We start from the raw sequence: 19,535 nt of genomic DNA, 5'->3' as shown, positions 1-19,535 counted from the left end.
TACTTTGAAATGTATAACACTGGGGCAGAAATATTTTATTATTGCTGTACTGTCTTTTTAAATGAATATTATCATAAACTTATTCATGAAAATGTATTTTACCTTCTAATTTTAGAATAAGTTAAAATACACACCTTTTCATTGTGGTCATAAATAAAATGTATCCTGAAAGTGTGGGACATATTACATAGTAAATTGTGGGTTATTTAGCAGCTTACCAATAAATGGAAGTGACTAAAATAGTTTTGTAAACTTCTACAAAATTCTAAGAAGGTTTTGTGTCTGTTTATTTGATTTAGGTTTCTTACTGTTGAAGAAAAGAAGAAACTAGGGCATCTTTGTAAATTGCTGATTGACCAAGGCCGAATCGAGTATTTACAGCAGAAGGGATTCCGTCCCGCTCTTCAGTACTATACAGATCCTTTGGTGTCTTTGGAAAATGTATTGTTGACTGCTTTACCAAAACATTCTTCATTACCAGAGACAACTGCTTAATGGAAAAGAAATTTTGAACAACTTCTGTCTTCCACAAAAAAAATAACATTTTAAATTGTATTTTTATATTCATGAAAATATAGTTTAAATAGCAGATAACGTGAACTTTAAAAAATGTTGTGACCTCATGGAACTTTGGTAATAGCTTTTTTACTTTAGAAGTTCAAACATTAGAGAATTCACCAAATTCCCAAAGTAATCCTCTTCAGCAGGTGTCTTGAATTCTATTATCCATCTGTATTTTCAGAGATTGATAAAGTAGTTGGACAGTTCACTTGGTTCTCTGAAACACACACAACACGTCAACGTATGAATAGCACATTAACTTTCTATTTGCATTAATTTTGGAAATTTATTTTCCTTTGATCTTATTTAATACTTCTTATTTCCCAAATTCAAGATGTAATGAACAATTGTCAGTTTGTACAAGGGCCAATTTGAGAATTTGGCTTATGTATGGATTTTATTCCATGCAGAGCTGGAAAGGATAATCAATTAGGATTTTTTTCTAATGTAAACAAATTCAGAGATATTCACAATCAATTAATGAGTTCACCTTCAGATTTCCAGAGCCATACCTGTATCTATATATATCAGAATTTGTCCATGACAAACACCAAAACTAAAGAGATGTTTTTAAGGAAAAAAACTGTTTCACTTCATTTTTTTAATTGGATAATTACCTAGTTAAAACTTCCAAAAGGATATTTATAAGCCTAATTGACAAATTAAATTGAAATCTGAAGATAGATTCTGAAGTTAATTTGGTATCTCATATCCTTTAATAAGCCATTTTTACATGTGTAAGTACAAATATAAGTATGTTGTCTTCTCTTTGGGAAAACAATTTAGAATAAGGTGGAAATTAGACAGTGAAACCAAAAACCTTCTCACATTTAGGCCTCATTTAATTCATAAGCAGTTTCTATGCACAAGCAAATACTAAACCAAACATATGGTAAGACTGTTATTCTTTTCCACATCTTATCCTTGATTTGTGTCTGCCTTTATTTGTAAAAATTGTCTTAGTCATTGGTACATTTGCCAAGACAAAGATCTAGAATTATTAATGTTAGAATGATATTCTTAGGTAACTATTTTTATCCTGTAAGTCTGTGATTATATGAATTATAAATTAGAAGCCTAGCCTATTTTTAATTCCTGACCTTTCGACTTTAATCTCATGTTTTCTGAGATTACCTGGGTCCCAAAGCCAACCCTCCTGCCTCTCTGCTCTCTGACCTTGGGCAAGCTGTTTAATCTCTTTGTGCCTCAATTTCCTCCTCGTAAAATGGGGATGGTGATGATGATGATACCTACCTCACAAGGTTGTTGTGAACATCAAATGAGATAACATGTAAAATGCTTAGAACAGTTCCAAGCACAGAGTGAATACTCAGTAAATATTAGCTATTATTAATGGTAGTAATTCATGAACCTTTTAATAAGATAATAGGCAGACTTGGTTTTATTATCTCTTTAAGTTGTAACTTTTTTTCTCTTGTTAAGTTTTATGTCAAATGTTATTAAAGTAGCTTGACTATTTTTTAAGTTAATTACTCATGTCTCTCAATCAAGAGAACATAAATGAAGATAATACATCATTTAATAATTAACCTAATTTTACTGGGTCAGGCAATGGTACTTTGCGTCATACAATCTGTTTTGCATCTTTCGACTATTTATGCCCAGAAATAAAAGATATGCTACAACAGACATAATGTCAGTTATGTTTCATCAAACATACATGCATGCATGAAAATTAATACTGATACAGTCTTGTGGTCCATTTAGCTGAATGATATGTTTCTGACAATGATTCCAAGTACTTTATGGAAAGGAAAGCTTGTCCTTCACCACGGCAGCCGTAGGTCAAGATTATTGTTTTCCCCAACCTTGTTTATTTCCCTTAACATATCATGAGAAAGTGACTGTGTGGGATGTGCATATTGCTATTCCTTGGCCTGCAGAATTTCTCAGATTGAGTAAACCCCTTTTAAACTTCAGAGTCATCTATACAACTACCTCTTCCTGCATATCCCACAGATTTACATTTACTGTGTTAGAACTGAAGCTCATTTTCCAGTTCTGCCACCTGATTCTGCCCGCCAAATCAACTTCTGTATTTCCTTTCCCCATCTCAGCATCACCATCTCTCCAGTTGCTCTGATCGAAAACTGAGATTCATCCTAAACTCCTCCCTTTTCTCAACTTTATTCAGTCATCAGTTCTGTCTCCTCCTTATCTTTTATATGTTTATCCTCCACTTTCCAAAACCAGGCCCCAAACTGTTAGGTTTTTACTTGTCTTCCTCCAATCCATCCTGCATGCTTTTGTTTCTTTGACCTTGCTACAACAGATCTAATCATCATTTCCTAAACATCCCCTATTGGATGTTGGTCAAAATTATTTCCTCTAGCTCAAAAAATCTGTAATTGTTTGCTCACATTATACTCATTCTTCAAAGTAACTATTTGAGTATGTAACTAAAATCTATCTTTTAACTCGAAAACTCTCGACATTTTAGTGAATTATAAAACCATGATTTCTATTACTAAACTGTTTTCATTAACAGAGAATTTTGCTCTTTGTCTCTTCCCTTAACCTTGGATTAAGTTAAAGGCTTTCCTTCTTTAGTTTAAAAAAAAAAAGTGGTTTAATTCTAAATTATCAGAGACTAAGTGATTGAAATCTGTGTATCAAAACCTCACATTTTAACTATTGGTTAAAATCTGTTCTCTTAATATTTTTCATTCCTAGGCAAAATTTTATTTTGTTACTTGTGGATTGTTGAAAATGGGGAAATGGCAAGGAAGGTAGTGTTCTAAGAGTAAACTGACATATATGACAAACTGATAGAGTGAGAGAGTGGAGCTTTAAGAATCCCATCTTCATGCACTTGATTGTGCTTCGAGTGCTTGGCCAAAGAAATTTATTTTATTTTCTCACTCCGCTTGAAGGTCTTTGACTATCTTTACAATCCCTCTCTCCAAGCCTTTATCAAAATTGTGAACCGATTTGAATTTTGCCTTTTTTCCCTCCCACAATGTTGACCAAGAGACCAGAATTTGACAGAAAAGCTAAGGTGAAATGAGAAATCTATAAAGAAATTAATATATATAAACATTCCTTTACCAAAAAGAATATTTAACCTGTGTTACGTACAAATGTCCTACCTGCTCTTCTCCGTGACTCCTGTATGTATGTGTGCATAAACTGAAGTCCGAATAATTCCCGGTCCTCCTCATCATCTGCACTTTCACTGGGAGGAAGTGTTACTTCCAATTTCAATGGATTGTCTCTGAAGTTGACAAACCTAGCAGTTCACCAAAAAACAGTATTTTTATAGGTGCCATAGAAGTGTACATTTATTTCCCTGGAGAAAGATCAAATGATAATATTCTAAATTACTCTCTTTAACTGGTTTCAATAACTGAACATCTTGGTGAGATGTGATATATCCCAAGAATCTTTAAGTTTCTTTCCTAGAAGAAAAAAATATTAGCTTTAGACAACTTATTTTCACAGCTTGTAAAAGTAACTCTTAGTCTGTAGCATATATTTAATGTGCTACAGTTTAACTTCCAAGAACAATTCTAATGCATCTCAAATATACAATTAATGCTAGGAACTTAAAGTTTCTAGATATTTAGTAGACTCAATTGTGTGTTATCATTGTGTCTTCACCATCTAGTACAGAGCTCAGGAGTTGCTGAAGAAGTGAATGAATGATTTTGTTATGGAACTTGTGGGATTTGATGTGAATTCTCATGGCTTATGCTGTCAGGAAATTAAATTTTGGAAGGAAGATGCTTGAGGGAGTTCTGATAGTAATTAACTTAGTAAAAAGTTACATTTGCCTTATCTGTAACATAATTGCCTGTGTACATTTGTAGTTATTTAGAAGGAAAAGGATCACTGTTTTATGCTTTAGGTTTTTGTATCACAGATGAGGCTTGTTAGCAGTTATAAAGATGATTTTCATGAAAATGTCACCAACAGAGGGCATTCTTTAATGCTGATAAATCTCGGTACAGCTTTAATTTCAAGGATTCTCTATTGAATATTTAGACCAGTATTATATGAATCCTATTTATAAATTATAGGATTTCAAAGATGGAAAAGACTTTTTAAATGCATTCATATGAATTGAGAACTCAAGTCTATTTATAATAATTGTTCTATATTACTTTATTATGTAGCCAGAAGGGAACATGTTGGTTTTGTGTGTACAGCTTTTTACCTCAGATTGGTCATCTCTTCCATGCATGATGGAATATCTTGTAGTTTGTTGTTGCTGAGAACAAGAGTACCCAGATTTTTCAGATTGCTGATAGTTTCTGGCAAACATGTTATTTCATTCCGTTGCAGCCATAATGTGTGTAGATTTTGCATTCTAAAGAATTAGAGAGGTTTCTGCAATTAATCACACATAATATAAAAACCATGTTTCTTATTTACTTAAGAATCAAAGAAATGTCATCTTTTATAACATCTCCTTTAACCAGTATACCTATGAGTTAACCGACTTCACACTACCTGATTATTAGGGAAACTGCATCAGGGAGTTAATCTCTACAGTACAGCTCTCATGTGGTAGTAGAAATAAAATCAGCATATTCTAGAATTCTTTACTATTCTTATAGAATTTCTTAAAGAACTGTTGTAGATGTTATCTAATTTGTATTAGAATCTTAAGAGAAATATCAGAAATTATTAATATGACCATTTAAGTCAAAGCAAAGATGCATAATGGTTACCGCATGGATCTGGGGCCAGGCTGCCTAGGTTCAGATCTGAGCTTGCACACTGTGATCTTCAGCAATTTAGCTAACGTCTCTGCGTTAGTTTTCTGATCCGTTCATAAGGTGCACGGAAGTGCCTGGCATGCACTAAGCAGCATTGTTATCGTGGCATATTCTTGTCGATTTGTTGAAGTCAGATAGCCAGTTTTTCTCTCCCAAAACCCTTTTACTTAATTTGGAGTAAATGAAAATATTCTGTTAAAAAGTAGCATATTTAAAACTAAATGGATCTATTGTGATTGGTTATACTTGGGATCCCATTTGTTTTATTTCTTATTTATCCTAGATGACTTCAACACATCTATTGCATAAAACGTTTTTTATTTTACCTTTCTATAGTATCAGGAAGTTGTTCAAGTCTGTTGCTTCCCATGTCAAGCCACTCAAGGGCAGGCATGTTCAACACAGCAGGAGGGATTGTAGTAAAGTGGTTCATACTCAAATCAAGGTGAGTAAGCTTTAACAAATTGCTGAGCTGAAAAGGAAAGCAAGGTTTTTAGAATAAATGTCCACAGTGTAAAGTACTAGAACACTCATGTTGATAAAGGAGATATTTCACATCAAGGAATGTTCACGTTGTGCTTGGGCTGTAGTTAGTCCTAGTAGTTCGCAACAAATTTGAAATAAAAATAAAGCTAAGTAACCTCTAGATAAATGAAGAACTCTCATAGAAAGTTCATCTATTCAAAAAACATTTATCTCCCAAAATAACCAAGTTCCAAAGTTTTCAGAACCTGCGTGGCAGAAGCTTTTTTCTTCTTTCTGAGAATAAACATACCTTATGTTTTCCTTTCATCCGGTAGTTGAGATTTATATGGGAAAACCCAAGCTTCCAAATAATAGTTATCCTTAATGAACCCCCTTCTTCATGCCTGCTGCTTGACATATGCTATCTCAGTCATAAAACTTACTGTTTGGCAATTCTATTTCTTAAATGAAAACATCAATAAAAAATTTATTAAGAATAATATAACAGATACCAGTGTGCTCAGCTTAACAAAGACAATGTGTTGACATGACGGCACCCTCTGTGTACTCCTCCCTTCCTCCTCTCCTGAGGTAACTCCTGTCCTGAATTTGATATTTATCATTCCCATGCACTTTTTTAATGTTTTTATTATACATAAATATATGTTTTCTGTATATTTCTCTATATGTTTCATAAAATTTAGTATTTTTATATGTTTTTAAATCTTATTAAAGGTTACGATACTGTACTTATCTTTCTTTAACTTGCTTTTTTCTCTCAGTATCAGTTTTTAAATGTATTCATGGTGATGCTTATAGCTCTAGTTTTGCATGTTAAAATCTCCCTTTAGTTATCTGTGTTCCCCACCCCCAGTCTGAGAAAGCTGTGAGTACATGAATCATCCACTCTTGTACTTTAAATTAGTGAATAATTCTGACATCAGCTTACAAGGTGAGTACCTTCTTTCCATTTTATGGACAAAATGGCTTAGATAGACTATGTAACTAGAAATGATAAAGCTATGATGTACAGCACTCAAGTTTTCATGGACCTAAAGCCACAAAATTTCTTCCCTCTTTCCATATAACACCAGTGAAAGTTTCACAAGATGTGAGAATTTAGTTAACTTTTACAAAAAACTCTCCATTTATCTAGGAAGATTCTGTGTTTTATTTCTACCTCAGGACATGTTCAGATTCATTCTGCTTTAACACCACAAAAAAGTAAACAAATACGATGTTTTGTGAGTAATGCAAAAAAGCGGGAAGCTTCCATCCAGTAGGATGTTTCTCCAGCTTTAGAATTCAAGGCATGAATAAAACGTTTTTTCAAAATCTGTCGTCAGACTAAATTTTTCAGAGGGTTCAGAATAGAATATAAAAAGATTGTTTTTACATTAGCATAAGTATGTTTGTATAGGGGCTGCCCCATGGCCTAGTGGTTAAGTTCAGGTGCTCCGCTGCAGGCGGCCCAGTGTTTCGTTGGTTCGAATCCTGGGCGCGGACATGGCACTGCTCATCAAGCCACGCTGAGGCGGCATCCCATATGCCACAACTGGAAGGACCCGCAACTAAGAATATACAGCTATGTACCGGGGGCTTGGGGGAGAAAATATTTTAAAAAAATGTATGTTTGTGTATACAATGTGTGCAATTTTATGGCTGAGCGGTGTCTCACGTTGCTGATATATCAGTGGTTCTAGAATCCTTTGATTTTAGAAGATTGAGAAGATATTAAAACTATTGTAATCAGGGGCCAACCTCGTGGCCGAGAGGTTGAGTTTGCGCACTCTGCTACGGCAGCCTGGGGTTTTGCCAGTTTGGATCCTGGGCGCGGACATGGCACTGCTCATCAAGCCATGCTTGAGGCGGCGTCCCACATAGCACAACGGGAAGAACCTACAACTAGAATGACGACAATAGAATGTATGGGAGGCTTTGGAGAGAAGAAGAAGAAAAGAAAAGATTGGCAACAGATGTTAGCTCAGGTGCCAGTCTTTAAAAAAAAAAAATACTATTGTAATCTAACAGTCTTAATTTTGCATATATGAAAACAGACCTAGTTATAAAGTAGTGTGTTCAAGGCTACACAGCTACTTAGAGGCTACACTTGAAAATAATCCCAGGCTCAAGATCTCAGTTCAGTATTTGTTCCAGTAAAATCTATTTCTTTAAGTGAAGAAATTAAGATAAAGAGAGGTTAATAGACATGCCCATATTCACACAGCTTTTTAGTTACAGAACCAATCCTAGAAATAATCAAAAGAATTAAAAATTAGAAATAAATATGTATTGGCCCTCTTGTAGGTATAAAGAAATTATCCCTGTGATGATCATCTTTATCATAAGCAAGTGCATACATTTCATTAAATTGAACTGTTATATGAAGAGAGAGAGACAGATAGAAAACACTATGTTTTAAAACTTACGGACAAAGAACAGTTTAGTGATTACCAGAGGGAAGGGGCATGTAGGGTGGACACAAAGGGTAAAGGATCACGCTTACGTGGTGTCTGACAAATAATGTACAACTGAAATTTCACAACGTTACAGACTATTATGACTACAATAAAAAATCAAAAAAACTTTTACTTTCAAAAGCAATAATTATTGGTGGACATGTTTACTGATTTGGAAGGCAAAAAGTGGTTCTCACCAAGATACATTGGGAGAAGGGAATATTCTTTCTATTTTATTTTGAGCTTTATTATTTTTCTTAACTTTTATCTTGCAAAGTCATTGTTTTCAAGGCAAAGCACCATGAAAATTTCCTTTTCTGATTCTTAGAGCATCAAATATGTTTGAAAAGTAATACAAATATCTATATCTCTAAGTAATCAGTTTAGTTTTACCAATAACAAGACATCATACCACTCAAGGTTTGAAGGCTTTCCAAGCCCGTTGCCTTGCTTTTACTTGGTAGAGCCTAGGAGGCTACTTTTGCTAAAGGTGAAACACTTCTCCTAGACTGAAGAATTCATGTCTTATCATTTAACCTCTATCTCAAAAATTGATCACTTTATAAAAATGAACTAGTAAAAGGTTTTTTCTATCACTACATTGTGCTTTATGATAATCATTTATGCATTTAATGAGCATTTTATTAAGTCACAACTACAACCTAGGCTGTGTCCTCAATCCTGGGAATAGAAATAAGACTCACTCTGTCCTTCAAGGAGATCACAGTCTAGTCAACAAATGACGTCAGTACTGTGACAATAATAGAAGTATCTTTTATGCTAAACAGATCTTTCTCTAGTTAAAAACATGCATTATACTTATAATAATAGGAAATGATTTTCACTAAATATTTTCTGAAATAAAACATAGCATTTCTTCATTAGTGTTACTTTTAACGATCATGCAATTGAGCACTGTACCACTAGTAGATGGAAAATATAATCCCTGGCATTTATATCTTTCTGACCTCTTGTGGAAGATCACATATATCTCTGTTAACAGCAAGTTCTAGTTTCTCCAAGCTGGCACAGTGACTTAATTCCTTGGGGACAGTCTTGATTTTGTTGTAACTAAGAATCAGTTCCTGAAGTTTAGTGAGCAGTCCTACAAAAAATAACACACAGTAGGGAGCAGATGGATATAAAAGAATGTTTCCAGTTTAAAATAAGTATTATAGTGTACCTTACCTGCCAATTTCATATTGGCAAATTCACACTTCTCGGGTTCTCCCCCTTTTCCCAGTATGTGTCCTGCCCCTTCTTCAGATAAGGAGCAGGTTTATCACTGCTATAGGCAAAAATACTTTTTTTTTCATTCTGTTTTGTCTATACTATATAGTGACCAATTTTCCATTTGGGGATTTTTTTCTCATTTAAGGAATTTGATTTTCTTTCTTGCCTTCAACCTGTTCTCTTCTAGGAGGAATAACTGAACCAGCAATATTGTTTCCAGAATCTACACAATAATATTTCCAAAGAGATTTTTCTTGCATTGAAATCTCATCTTGAATCACCTCAGTAAATCCAGAAGCTTAGATCCCTTGGAAGCTTCAATTTAGATTACATGTTTAAAGTTTTCTCAACTCTTGGGGCTATATAAAGATGAGACCTTTATTCCATGTATCAAAAAATATTCTCAACAAGAATCACAGGAATGAAAGCAATTTTCCTTACCAATTCCTCGAGGTATCTCTGAAATTGTGTTTCGAGATAAATCTAACACAATGAGGTTCTGGAATCTTCCAATGAATTCAGGGATTTTCAACAAACCAGTTCTATGAAGTTGCCATTCCTGTAGCTGTTTCAGTCTCAGTAGAGAAGAAGGGAGAGTCTAAACTCAAAAGAAATCACAGAGTTACTATATTACTTAAATTGTTTTAGTATCATGCCACACTGAAGTATGATTGTAGAGGTATAATTTGATTTCTAAAGGAACTTTGGAATATTTTGTCCTTAATGGGTTGATTTCCAGGTGCTGTGTATTATTTCTAAGTTTTAAGCCTTTACTCTTTTTAGGGGAGGTGCTAAACCTTCAAACCCCAATCATAGTAGAAGAAACAAAAATAATATATCTTGATCAACAGTGTACACATATAGAACTGTGTCCTAAAGATTCTGTTGTATTAGGCTTTCTTAGAGTACAAATGCTATTGAAAATGGGAATATGGTAGTTAATTGAAATCAGAGAGAAACCAAAAAAATCATTTTAATCAATAATTCAAACTTCTCTTCCCCTTTTGTTATGAAACATTTTACAAATATTTTTTAAAGAGGATTTTTTTTAATTTAAGGATTTTAAGAGTTTAGATTATTCTGATCTCTATACCTTTTTCCTTTCAACCTAAAAGAGCCAAAAGAGAAAATAAAGGAGCTAACCTGCCAGCTAAATATACCAAATGTATAACCCAAGGGGTAGGGACCCTTGTAAAAATTAGTGTGCCTAACGTAATTAAGCAACTGTATGTCTGTATCTGTGTGTGTACAAGAGAGAGAGAGAGAATGTGAATCAGGTGGTGGACCTAAGAAAAAAATTAATATCCATTTCCATTTTGTGAAGTTTTAACTGAGTGTTTGCTTTGGAAAAGCTGTATGAGTTTTGTTAGGCAGACTGTCATCTTGTTTGTGAAAAATGAAAAATTGCTTATTAGAAGGATTAGTAGGAGAACTATGACAAATGACGTGAGTTTAGGCAGAGTTGAGACAAATGGATGGAATTTTTGCAAAAACAATTGTGAAGTTATATTTCTTTTCAGTTGTTCATGAAGCCCAAATTCATTTGGTCTATTATTAAAATTAGAGTTTCTAACTATTCCAGTCTTAATCACACTGTCTCAGAATCATTCTCTCAACTCTCCCACAAAATGCAAAACATAGAAAATCAAATATTACTTCTGTAAAGCTTACCGTCCATTCCTCTTTTTCTATCTTCAAAATGACTCTTCCATCTTCGCTGGTGACCCTTTCTTTTAGCTTGGTTAAACTTACTCGTTCTTCCCAGATCCGCACTAGCCTAGAGTCCAGGAAATCATTTTAGTTCACAGGTAATGACATAGGTAGCAGTCACTTTTATATAAAAAAGTGACCCATGAAAAATAACCATTTGATTGATAGTATCTGGAAACAGACAAGAATTTATTTTGCAAGAATTACACATAAGATTAGTATCATAAATGCCCTATTTTTAAGTTTTTGAAAAGTATCATAACTCTCCATAGATTTTTTATAACAGCTTTGTTAAGATATAATTCTCCTACCATAAAATTGATTCTTTCAAACTATACAGTTCAGTGGTTTTTGGTGTATTCACAGAGCGATGCGACCATCACCACTGTCTAATCCCAAACATTTTCCTTGCTCAGAAAAGAAACTGCATACCCTTATTAGCAGTCACTCCCTATTCCTCTCCTCCAGCTCCTGGCAACCACTAACCTACTTTCTGTCTCTATGGATTTGCCTATTCTGGGCATTTCATATACATGGGATTATACAATATGTGTCTTTTGTCTCTGGCTTCTTGTTGTTTTGACTTGGATTAATTAAATATTTAATCCACAGATATTTTAATAAATAAGTCTTTTAATAACTTAAAAATAGTACAGTTCAACTTCAGAGTTAAATTGTATATTACCACATTCCAGTTTTTTCCAGATTTTGTTTTTCAGATAAAAAAAGTACAAAATCTTTGTCATTCTGGAGCATGTCCTCACTGATTTTGGGTTCATCGCAAACATATGTAAGAATAATATCAAGCTATAAAATGACTAGCAAAAGGTTTTCTCTGTACTAGAAATTTTTTCATGTATGAAAAATAGAAAATAAGTTTAGAATTGAAATTTTTACAATTTTAGCCTATTAGAATGATACACAATCAAATATAAGCAGTCGTCAAAGAACATAAGTTTAATTTGAGTATTTGCTAAAAATCTCTTGACATCTTAGAATTAATATGTATTCTTAGTTTTGCGTCTTAGCTGATCTTCAACAAGGATTTTATTTTAATGAACAGAAAACTAAATATCTCTAAAAGTGTAATATTTGCTCTCTATATATTTTGTTTTTGCAAAATATTTCTATAGAACCTTTGTATTTTCATTTGCTACCTGTCTGAAATTTAATCTGCTAACAAGTACACTGTGGCAATAGCTATGTGTGGCCTTCTAGACTGAGCAGCTAAGCTTCCAATAGATGTGGTTAACTGAGACAAAATGTATAATGCCGTCTATTCAGTTACATCACTTTTTATAAAAATAGAGCTTTTCAAACAGTAGGCATAATGATTATTGATTACTTATTACTCACTACGAGATATATGTATTTCACAGCAAGATTTAATGACAAGTGCAATTAGGTGTCTTATTCCCTAATCTTTAACTTGAATTACAGAATTCATCAAACACCCCATTGTATGCCAAATATTGTGTTAAACGTGTACACAAAAAGCTCTGCCCTTAATGAGTTTACTATTATTAGACAAGTCTATTTCCATCTCTATAATGATTCCTAAATTCTTTCTGGCGCTGAATTTCTGTGATCTAGTCCAGAATCTATCACTCAATTTGGTGACCATGAGCAAGACATCTCACCTCTATGGGCCTTGCCCGTAAAACGTGGGGTTGGGATTAAATAATGTCCAAGGTCTCTTCAGCTCTAGTATTCTGTAATTCCTACACTGCTTATTTTAAGCTTGATGTCCTTTCAAGTTTTGAATAGAAATTTTCTACCTCCTCTAAGACCTTTTATTATAGTCTAAAGCCTTTCTCAGATGTTGTCATACCAACTGTTACCTAAGTGCTTGATTTTTTTCAAGGCAGCTTGGCATCAAAAAACAATGAGGACAATTTCTGCTTAAACTTTAGGCTTTTTGAGCTAAATCTTTAGCCACTTTTAGCTGAGAGAAGAAGCCTTAGATTATATTCTTGCTCTTTTTCCTCCTTGCCTGATGTTTACAAGAGAACTTGAAGCTGCTGAAATTAAATGATTCTTAGCTAGATGTGTAATAGGTGAAATTCAGAAGTTTAGAATTAAGTCGTGATTCCTGACAAAAAAAATGGAAATGTTTTATTAAGAGTACTCCAGATCAAGTTTCTTATAATTGTATAATATAAACATAATTGATTTCATAAGGGTAGCTTAAGATATAAAGGGCCAATCTAAGAAAATACAAGACCTGAGATGAATATAATGCTTACTGAGTCAGATTGCTTGGGTGTGAATATCAGTGTCATATTTATTAGCAGGGTGATTTTTGAGAAGTTACTTAGGCCTGTTCCTCAGGTTTTCCATCTTTAAAAATAGAGAAAATAAAATTGCACCTATGTGTGTGACAGGCTGAGTGTCTGACTCAGTGGAGTGCTATTCCAGCCCTGGATCACTTGCCCAGAAAAGCTAACATATCTTATTGGAGGCACTATTATTTTGGTTTTCCTTCTCTCATAATGCAGTTTAATCCTCCTCATGACACTGTTTCAGCATGTTGAGAGGATTAAATGAGGTAATGCAAATAAAGCACTTAGGAGTGCCTGGTAAAAAATCTTAATTTGTCTAAACCAATCATACAATCTCATTCCCATAGAAGGTAACTGGATTAGGGGTGTGCAAATGACCCAGTTCTAGCCAATGAGAGGTAAAGGAAAGGTTTGCTGGGGAACCTCAGAAAAGTCCTCTTTCTTAAAGAAGAAATATAAATAGTTTCCACTCTGCTGATAACATAATAATGCCTGGCTGTGAGGCCTGGAAGTGTACCAGTCATCCTGTGACATTGAGAGAAGCTAACCCAAGGACCAAAATGACACGCTGAGATTAGCAGTGGAAGGTGATAAAAAGAAGCTGAGTCTTTAAAGCTGTTGAAGCTTTGGAATTGCCTTACCTCAGGACTTCCCTGTCGCTTTAGCCATTTTTAGTTGAGTTTTCTTTTATTTGCTAACTGACACAAGATCATTTTTTAAATTCACATATAACATTATATTAGTTGTAGGTGTACAATGTAGTGGTTTGATATTTGTATATATGGTAAGATACAAGACAATTTAATGTTTAGAAAGAGACCTGATAAATGAGAATTGTAGGGAGCTATGTCGAATGTATGAGGAAAGGGAGTTCTTGCAAGATTTGTAGAGTACTTTGGAGACATCCAATTAGGAAAATAGGGAGATATGAAGAAGGCAGAGGAAATGAGAGTCAGACTATTTAAGTATAGCCCAGATCAAGGAATCAGGTGATCCACAGGGGTCCTGGCTGGAACTCAGCTCTTCAAATAGATGAGAATCTACAGTACATTCTACTGTCAGGTGTTGTTTTAGATTCTAGGGAATATAATGTTGAACAAACAATCACTGAAAAGTCGATTAAATGATATTATCAAACTTTGATGAATGTTGGACAGAGTCCTGTAAGGACCTGGGGTAACTACTATTTTCACATACAGACAGTTGTATTTTCTTGTGGCCCCATCACATAATCTCAACTGAGTTAGGTGTTTCCTTTAGGTATATTTTGAGTTTTCAGTAAGTGAAAATCTCTATCAAATTCAATATTAAGGTGTTTAATACATGCTCTTTTCTGTAATGAAGATATGAATTTTCACTAATTCAAAATAATAAATGTTATAGCATACTTCTGTTGAAATTCCTTCTCTCGCTGCAGATCGTCATTGTGTTTCTGTATTCTTTTTTCCCAAACTTCCTTTACAGCATTGACAGCCCCGGTACAAACCACATTTTCTGACATGATTTCTCCACATTGTCATGGAGTCACCGACTTCATTAATTTCTGAATAGCTGGATCACAGATGCAATCTCAGAAAGGACCTAGCTGTATCAGAGAAAAAAAGCAACGTGTTTCAGAATGTTCACTGAGTACTGTAGTGATAATAGCTTGTATTTATTGAGCACTTTCCATGTTCCCAAGACTATTTTATCCACTTTACATGCCATATCTCACTTAAGAATCCTCATAAAAATACTGTGATATGGGTACTTTTATTGTCTCTAATATACAGATAAGAAAACTGAGCCTTAAGGAAGACAGGCAATTTGTTCAAGGTCTCATATCCAATATGTGGCAGAGGTGGGAACTGAAACGAAGACTACTTCCCTATGATGTAATTCAGAATAATGAAAAACTGCAACTAGTCTGCATGTCCAATTATGGGAAAATGGCTAAATAATGGATATATAAAATAAGATAGGTATCTTGGAATATCTACCAAAACTAGATGCTATATGCACAAGCTAGAATTCAGTTAAGTGGTAAAAGATTGGGATTGTTCGCTCTTGTGTAGAATAAATTGCAAGTGGAGAGATGCAATATTGAGAATTGTGACCTGAATCTCAGAAATGAGAGGAAAGTAATAATAGGGGAATGGTTATGTAAATTATGGTAGATCCATTTGATGGAATGTTCTTTACCTTACAAATAATGGTATTGATTTTTCACCAAAGTATATTAGCAATAATGAAAGAATTTGATTCGTAATTAATTGAATTATTTCCTCCCAAATTCAGGAAGTCAAAATGTCCACAATCACCACTTCTATTCAACATTATTCTGGAATGCTATAATGCAAGGAAAGTAAATAGAAAGGTAGAAAGTGGGGCCGGCCTGGTGGCGCAGTGGTTAAGTGCACACATTCCGCTTCAGCAGCCCAGGGTTCGCCAATTCGGATCCTGGGTGCGGACATGGCACCACTTAGCAAGCCATGCGGTGGCAGGCGTCCCACATATAAAGTAGAGGAAGATGGGCACGGATATTAGCTCAGGGCCAGTCTTCCTCAGCAAAAAGAGGAGGATTGGCAGCAGATGTTAGCTCAGGGCTAATCTTCCTCAAAAAAAAAAACAAAAATAGAAAGTTTGGAAAGGAAGAAGTGAAATTTGCAACAGCATCGGGAAACAGGTACTCCCATTCACCAAAGGTAGCAGTGTATATTATTATATTCTCTATGGGGATAAATTTGGTAATATCAATCAAACTTACAAATACACATTCACACGTGTAGGAATTTATACTGCAAATGTTTTCAAATGTAAAAATACATATTACACTTATTCACTGCAGTTTTTTCATAACAGTAAAAGATTGGAAACAACATAAGTTTCCATTAGTAAATTATAGTAGATCCGTATTATGGGAAATTGTATAGTTCCATAAATAAGTAAAGCGTTTTGTATACTGATATGCCATGATCTCCAACATGTATGACTCTGCCAAAATTTCTTTATCTATTCAAATGAATGTGAATATTTGGGTTCCAGATTTTTGCCATTATGAGCAATACTGTTTCTAAAATTCTTGTTCTTATCTTCTTGGCGCTCAAGTGATATTGTTTCTATTGGGTATATACCTAGGATTAGAATTGGTGGATCACAATCTATGTGAATGTTCAAATTTATTAGAGCCAAATTGTTGTCCAAAGTGATTGTGCCCATTTATACTCTTACTACAACTGCGTAAGGGTCCCCATTGATATACATCCTCACCAACACACTATTGCATAAAATGATATCTCATTGTGGTGGTAATAAATGAAATGTGGTGTATCCATACAATGGAATATTATTCGGCTATAGTATATATAGTACCGGTATATGTGACATCATGGATGAGTTTTGAATAAAATTATGCTGAGTGAAAGAAGCCAGACACAAGACTACATATTGTATGATCCCATTTATATGGAATCTCCAGAATAGGCAAATCCATAGAGAAAGGAAGTAGCTTAGTGATATCCAGGGTCTCTGCAGCGGGGGATATAGGGAGTGACTGCTAAGGGTAGAGTTTCTTTTGTGAGTGATGAAAATCAACTTTTGAAGTAAATCGACCTATGGAAAAGCAAAGAAGACTTATTTATGGCTACAGAACAGAAATGTCATACATCTTGAAAATATAAAAATAAACGTATTTTTAACAGGATGCGGAAGAAGGAAATGAAATGTAGAGAGTAGGAACACCAATGTCCACATCTTCAAAGTGGGAAGTCAATAGATAGTGTCTGTACTTTATGGAACAAGAAGTAGAGATTTAAATATTTGTTTAAAGTTATAAAGTCAGGGGCTGGCCCAGTGGCATAGTGATTGAGTTTGTGCACTCGGCTTCGGCGGCCTAGGGTTCACAGGTTCAGATCCCAGGTGCAGACCTACACAGCACTCATCAAGCCATGCTGTGGAGGCATCCCACATGCAAAATGGAGGAAGATAGGCACAGACGTTAACTTAATGACAATCTTCCTCAAGCAAAAAGAGGAAGACTGGCAACAGATGTTAGCTCAGGCCAGTCTTCCTCACCAAGGGAAGAAAAAAAGATAAAGTCAATTGTCCCATTTGCAACAACATGGATGGACTTTGAGGGTGTTATGTTAAGTGAAATAAGCCAGACAGAGAAAGACAGACACCATATGATTTCACTCATATGTGGAAGATAAACTAACACATGGGAAAACAGAACAGGTTAGTGGTTACCAGAGGGGAAGGGTTTGGGGGGGTGGATATAAGGGATAAAGGGGCACATATATATGGTGACTGACAAATAATAAGGTACAATTGAAATTTCACAATGTTATAAACTATTATGACCTCAATAAAAAAAAGTTATAAAGTTAAGACAGAAACTAAAAATAGGGATATAATTCTATGGGGGTGAAAGTGAACTTAAGCATCATCTTTCATAACGAGGCTCCACAGATAGTTAAAAGTTGTTAAGAAATAGAATATAAGTGCCTTTGAAAAGGAAAAAAGAAACATGGAGATGACCACTGAAAACTAAATCCTGACAGTTAAGATGGTTACTTCGATGGTAATAGAAATGGGTAGAGAATATTGCTTTTCATTATTAGTCTCTAAATTATTGATTTCTTTAAACTAAAAGTATGCTCCGTGTATGTGCTTGTGCACACACGAGAAAGAGACAGAGAGGAGAACTGTGTTACAGAGAAAAGTTTAAAATTTCAGAATTGATACATAATTGGCAATATGCACAAAATGATTAGGAGAGAGTCCCTATTTTGAAGTAGTGCATGTAGAAGTTACACAGGAACAGACTGTGTTATCTTTTTATCAACAAGAAACCTTGGGATACGTATGCTCATAATCCAACTACTTGAGTATATCCCAGTCAACCTATAATCTATGTCTCCGATTTTAGCAAGTTTGAAGTATTTGTTTATCAAACAATAAATTTTTTTAAATCCCAGGTATCTACATGTAAATGTGTATTTTACTAGACATTTATAACCATTCATGTGCTAGTTCACTTCCTCAGTTCCCATTAAACTTTAGTCAGCCTTCAATTTTCCTATAACACCAACCAATTTGCCTTAGAGGAGAACATGTCACTACAAGTACAAAATGCTGGACTATAGTCAGAAGATTGTTCTGTTGTATGTATTTTTGCCTCTGGCATAAGATTGTGTCCTCTACCTTGATTATTACTGTGACAGAAGAGCTCATAGCGTGGCAGTGAGGTAAGAATGACAATGACATGACTGTTAAGAGTTGACTTCCCAAAGTCAAGAGAAAGCAAAAGAAATACAATCTCAGAAGAAATGCTTCTTAACTTCTAGGGAAATCAGTCTTCCAGAGGAAGACAGCTACATGAGTGACTGTCAACCCCCAAAGAGACTTTCAAATTCAATTGCAAGTTTAGTTGCCCATTCCAGCAAATACAGACACAGTAAAGGCATCATCAGCAATCTATTTATATGTGAAGAATGCAAAAAACTGTTTTGGAAAATACTTACCATTGTCGGTGGATGCAGAAGCTGACATGCCCAAAGTTAGCAATTAGCAGCTAAGAGTGGATTGCAGGAAGAATGGTTTTCAGTGTGACTCCGAATGGTTTAAATCCTCAGTCAGACTATAACCAAGTGCAATGTAATGTCAGCCTAGTTCTAATTTTAGTTCATGGATAAAGCTCAGAATAGCAAGAATCACATGGAGCGTCTGTGGATCAACTGACGATGTATGTGAGTGCATTCCCGACACTGCAAAATGCTGTACTAAAGGTCTTATGAAACCAGCGGGCATAATTATTTCTAGGCTCCTGAAAAATAATTCCTATTGAAGTCCTAATTTCATGACATACCTTTTGAGTATTCAATAGAATTTAATGAATCTGTTTCAAGCAGAGAAACTTGGAAATATGTGGATATATAACATAACAAAAACGCTATCTTCTAAACAATAGATCTGTAAATATTTAAACCAAAGGCACTGAGGCTGGCCCGGTGCTGCATGGTTAGGTTCGTGTGCTCTGCTTTGGGCGGCCCAGGGTTTTCCTGGTTCGAATCCCGGGCGCAGACATGGCACCGCTCATCAGG

The 19,535-nt window shown here is 34.7% G+C and overlaps 2 protein-coding genes across 5 annotated transcripts in view; one reads left to right on the top strand and one right to left on the bottom strand.

Annotated features, from left to right (window-relative positions):
* TRMT13 (tRNA methyltransferase 13 homolog) overlaps positions 1-2,211 on the top strand; it is a 32,862-nt gene extending 30,651 nt beyond the window's left edge. For both annotated transcript variants that reach the window (XR_011439330.1, XM_001488789.5), the window contains exon 11: positions 300-2,211. Coding sequence is in view for 1 of the 2 variants with exons in the window: in XM_001488789.5 (XP_001488839.1) it covers positions 300-495 (196 nt within the window). In the remaining variant the exon portion in view is untranslated. The remainder of the gene's footprint in view (positions 1-299) is intronic.
* LRRC39 (leucine rich repeat containing 39) lies at positions 267-19,213 on the bottom strand. 3 transcript variants are annotated; one of them, XR_011439331.1, is made up of 9 exons: positions 18,957-19,108; positions 14,841-15,037; positions 11,132-11,237; positions 9,902-10,058; positions 9,196-9,332; positions 5,630-5,775; positions 4,739-4,891; positions 3,672-3,871; positions 267-778 (listed from the first exon to the last, which is right to left on the bottom strand). XR_011439331.1 is itself a non-coding variant. In XM_001488705.6 (9 exons), exons 2-9 carry the CDS (start codon positions 14,951-14,953, stop codon positions 723-725), a joined length of 1,008 nt encoding a protein of 335 aa, XP_001488755.1. In that variant the 5' UTR covers positions 14,954-15,037; positions 18,957-19,213; the 3' UTR covers positions 267-722. The 3 variants fall into 3 exon arrangements, 1 of the variants encoding a protein (XP_001488755.1); XR_011439332.1 differs by having other exon boundaries at positions 3,672-3,980; positions 18,957-19,097; XM_001488705.6 differs by having other exon boundaries at positions 3,672-3,811; positions 18,957-19,213.
* Positions 19,214-19,535: the final 322 nt, after the last annotated feature.

This window comes from Equus caballus, chromosome 5 (genome assembly GCF_041296265.1).
Source record: "Equus caballus isolate H_3958 breed thoroughbred chromosome 5, TB-T2T, whole genome shotgun sequence".
Lineage (NCBI taxonomy): Eukaryota > Metazoa > Chordata > Mammalia > Perissodactyla > Equidae > Equus > Equus caballus.
This window is presented reverse-complemented; position numbering and strand designations above follow the sequence as displayed.

Coding starts and splice junctions, on each gene's coding strand:
- LRRC39 (XM_001488705.6), bottom strand. CDS start 14,953: ATGTCAGAAAATGTGGTTTGTACCGGGGCTGTCAATGCTGTAAAGGAA. Junction 11,238..14,840: donor GAGAAGGAATTTCAACAGAA/GTATGCTATAAC, acceptor CCTGGACTCTAG/GCTAGTGCGGATCTGGGAAG. Junction 3,812..4,738: donor GAAGAGATGACCAATCTGAG/GTAAAAAGCTGT, acceptor GTGAACTGCTAG/GTTTGTCAACTTCAGAGACA.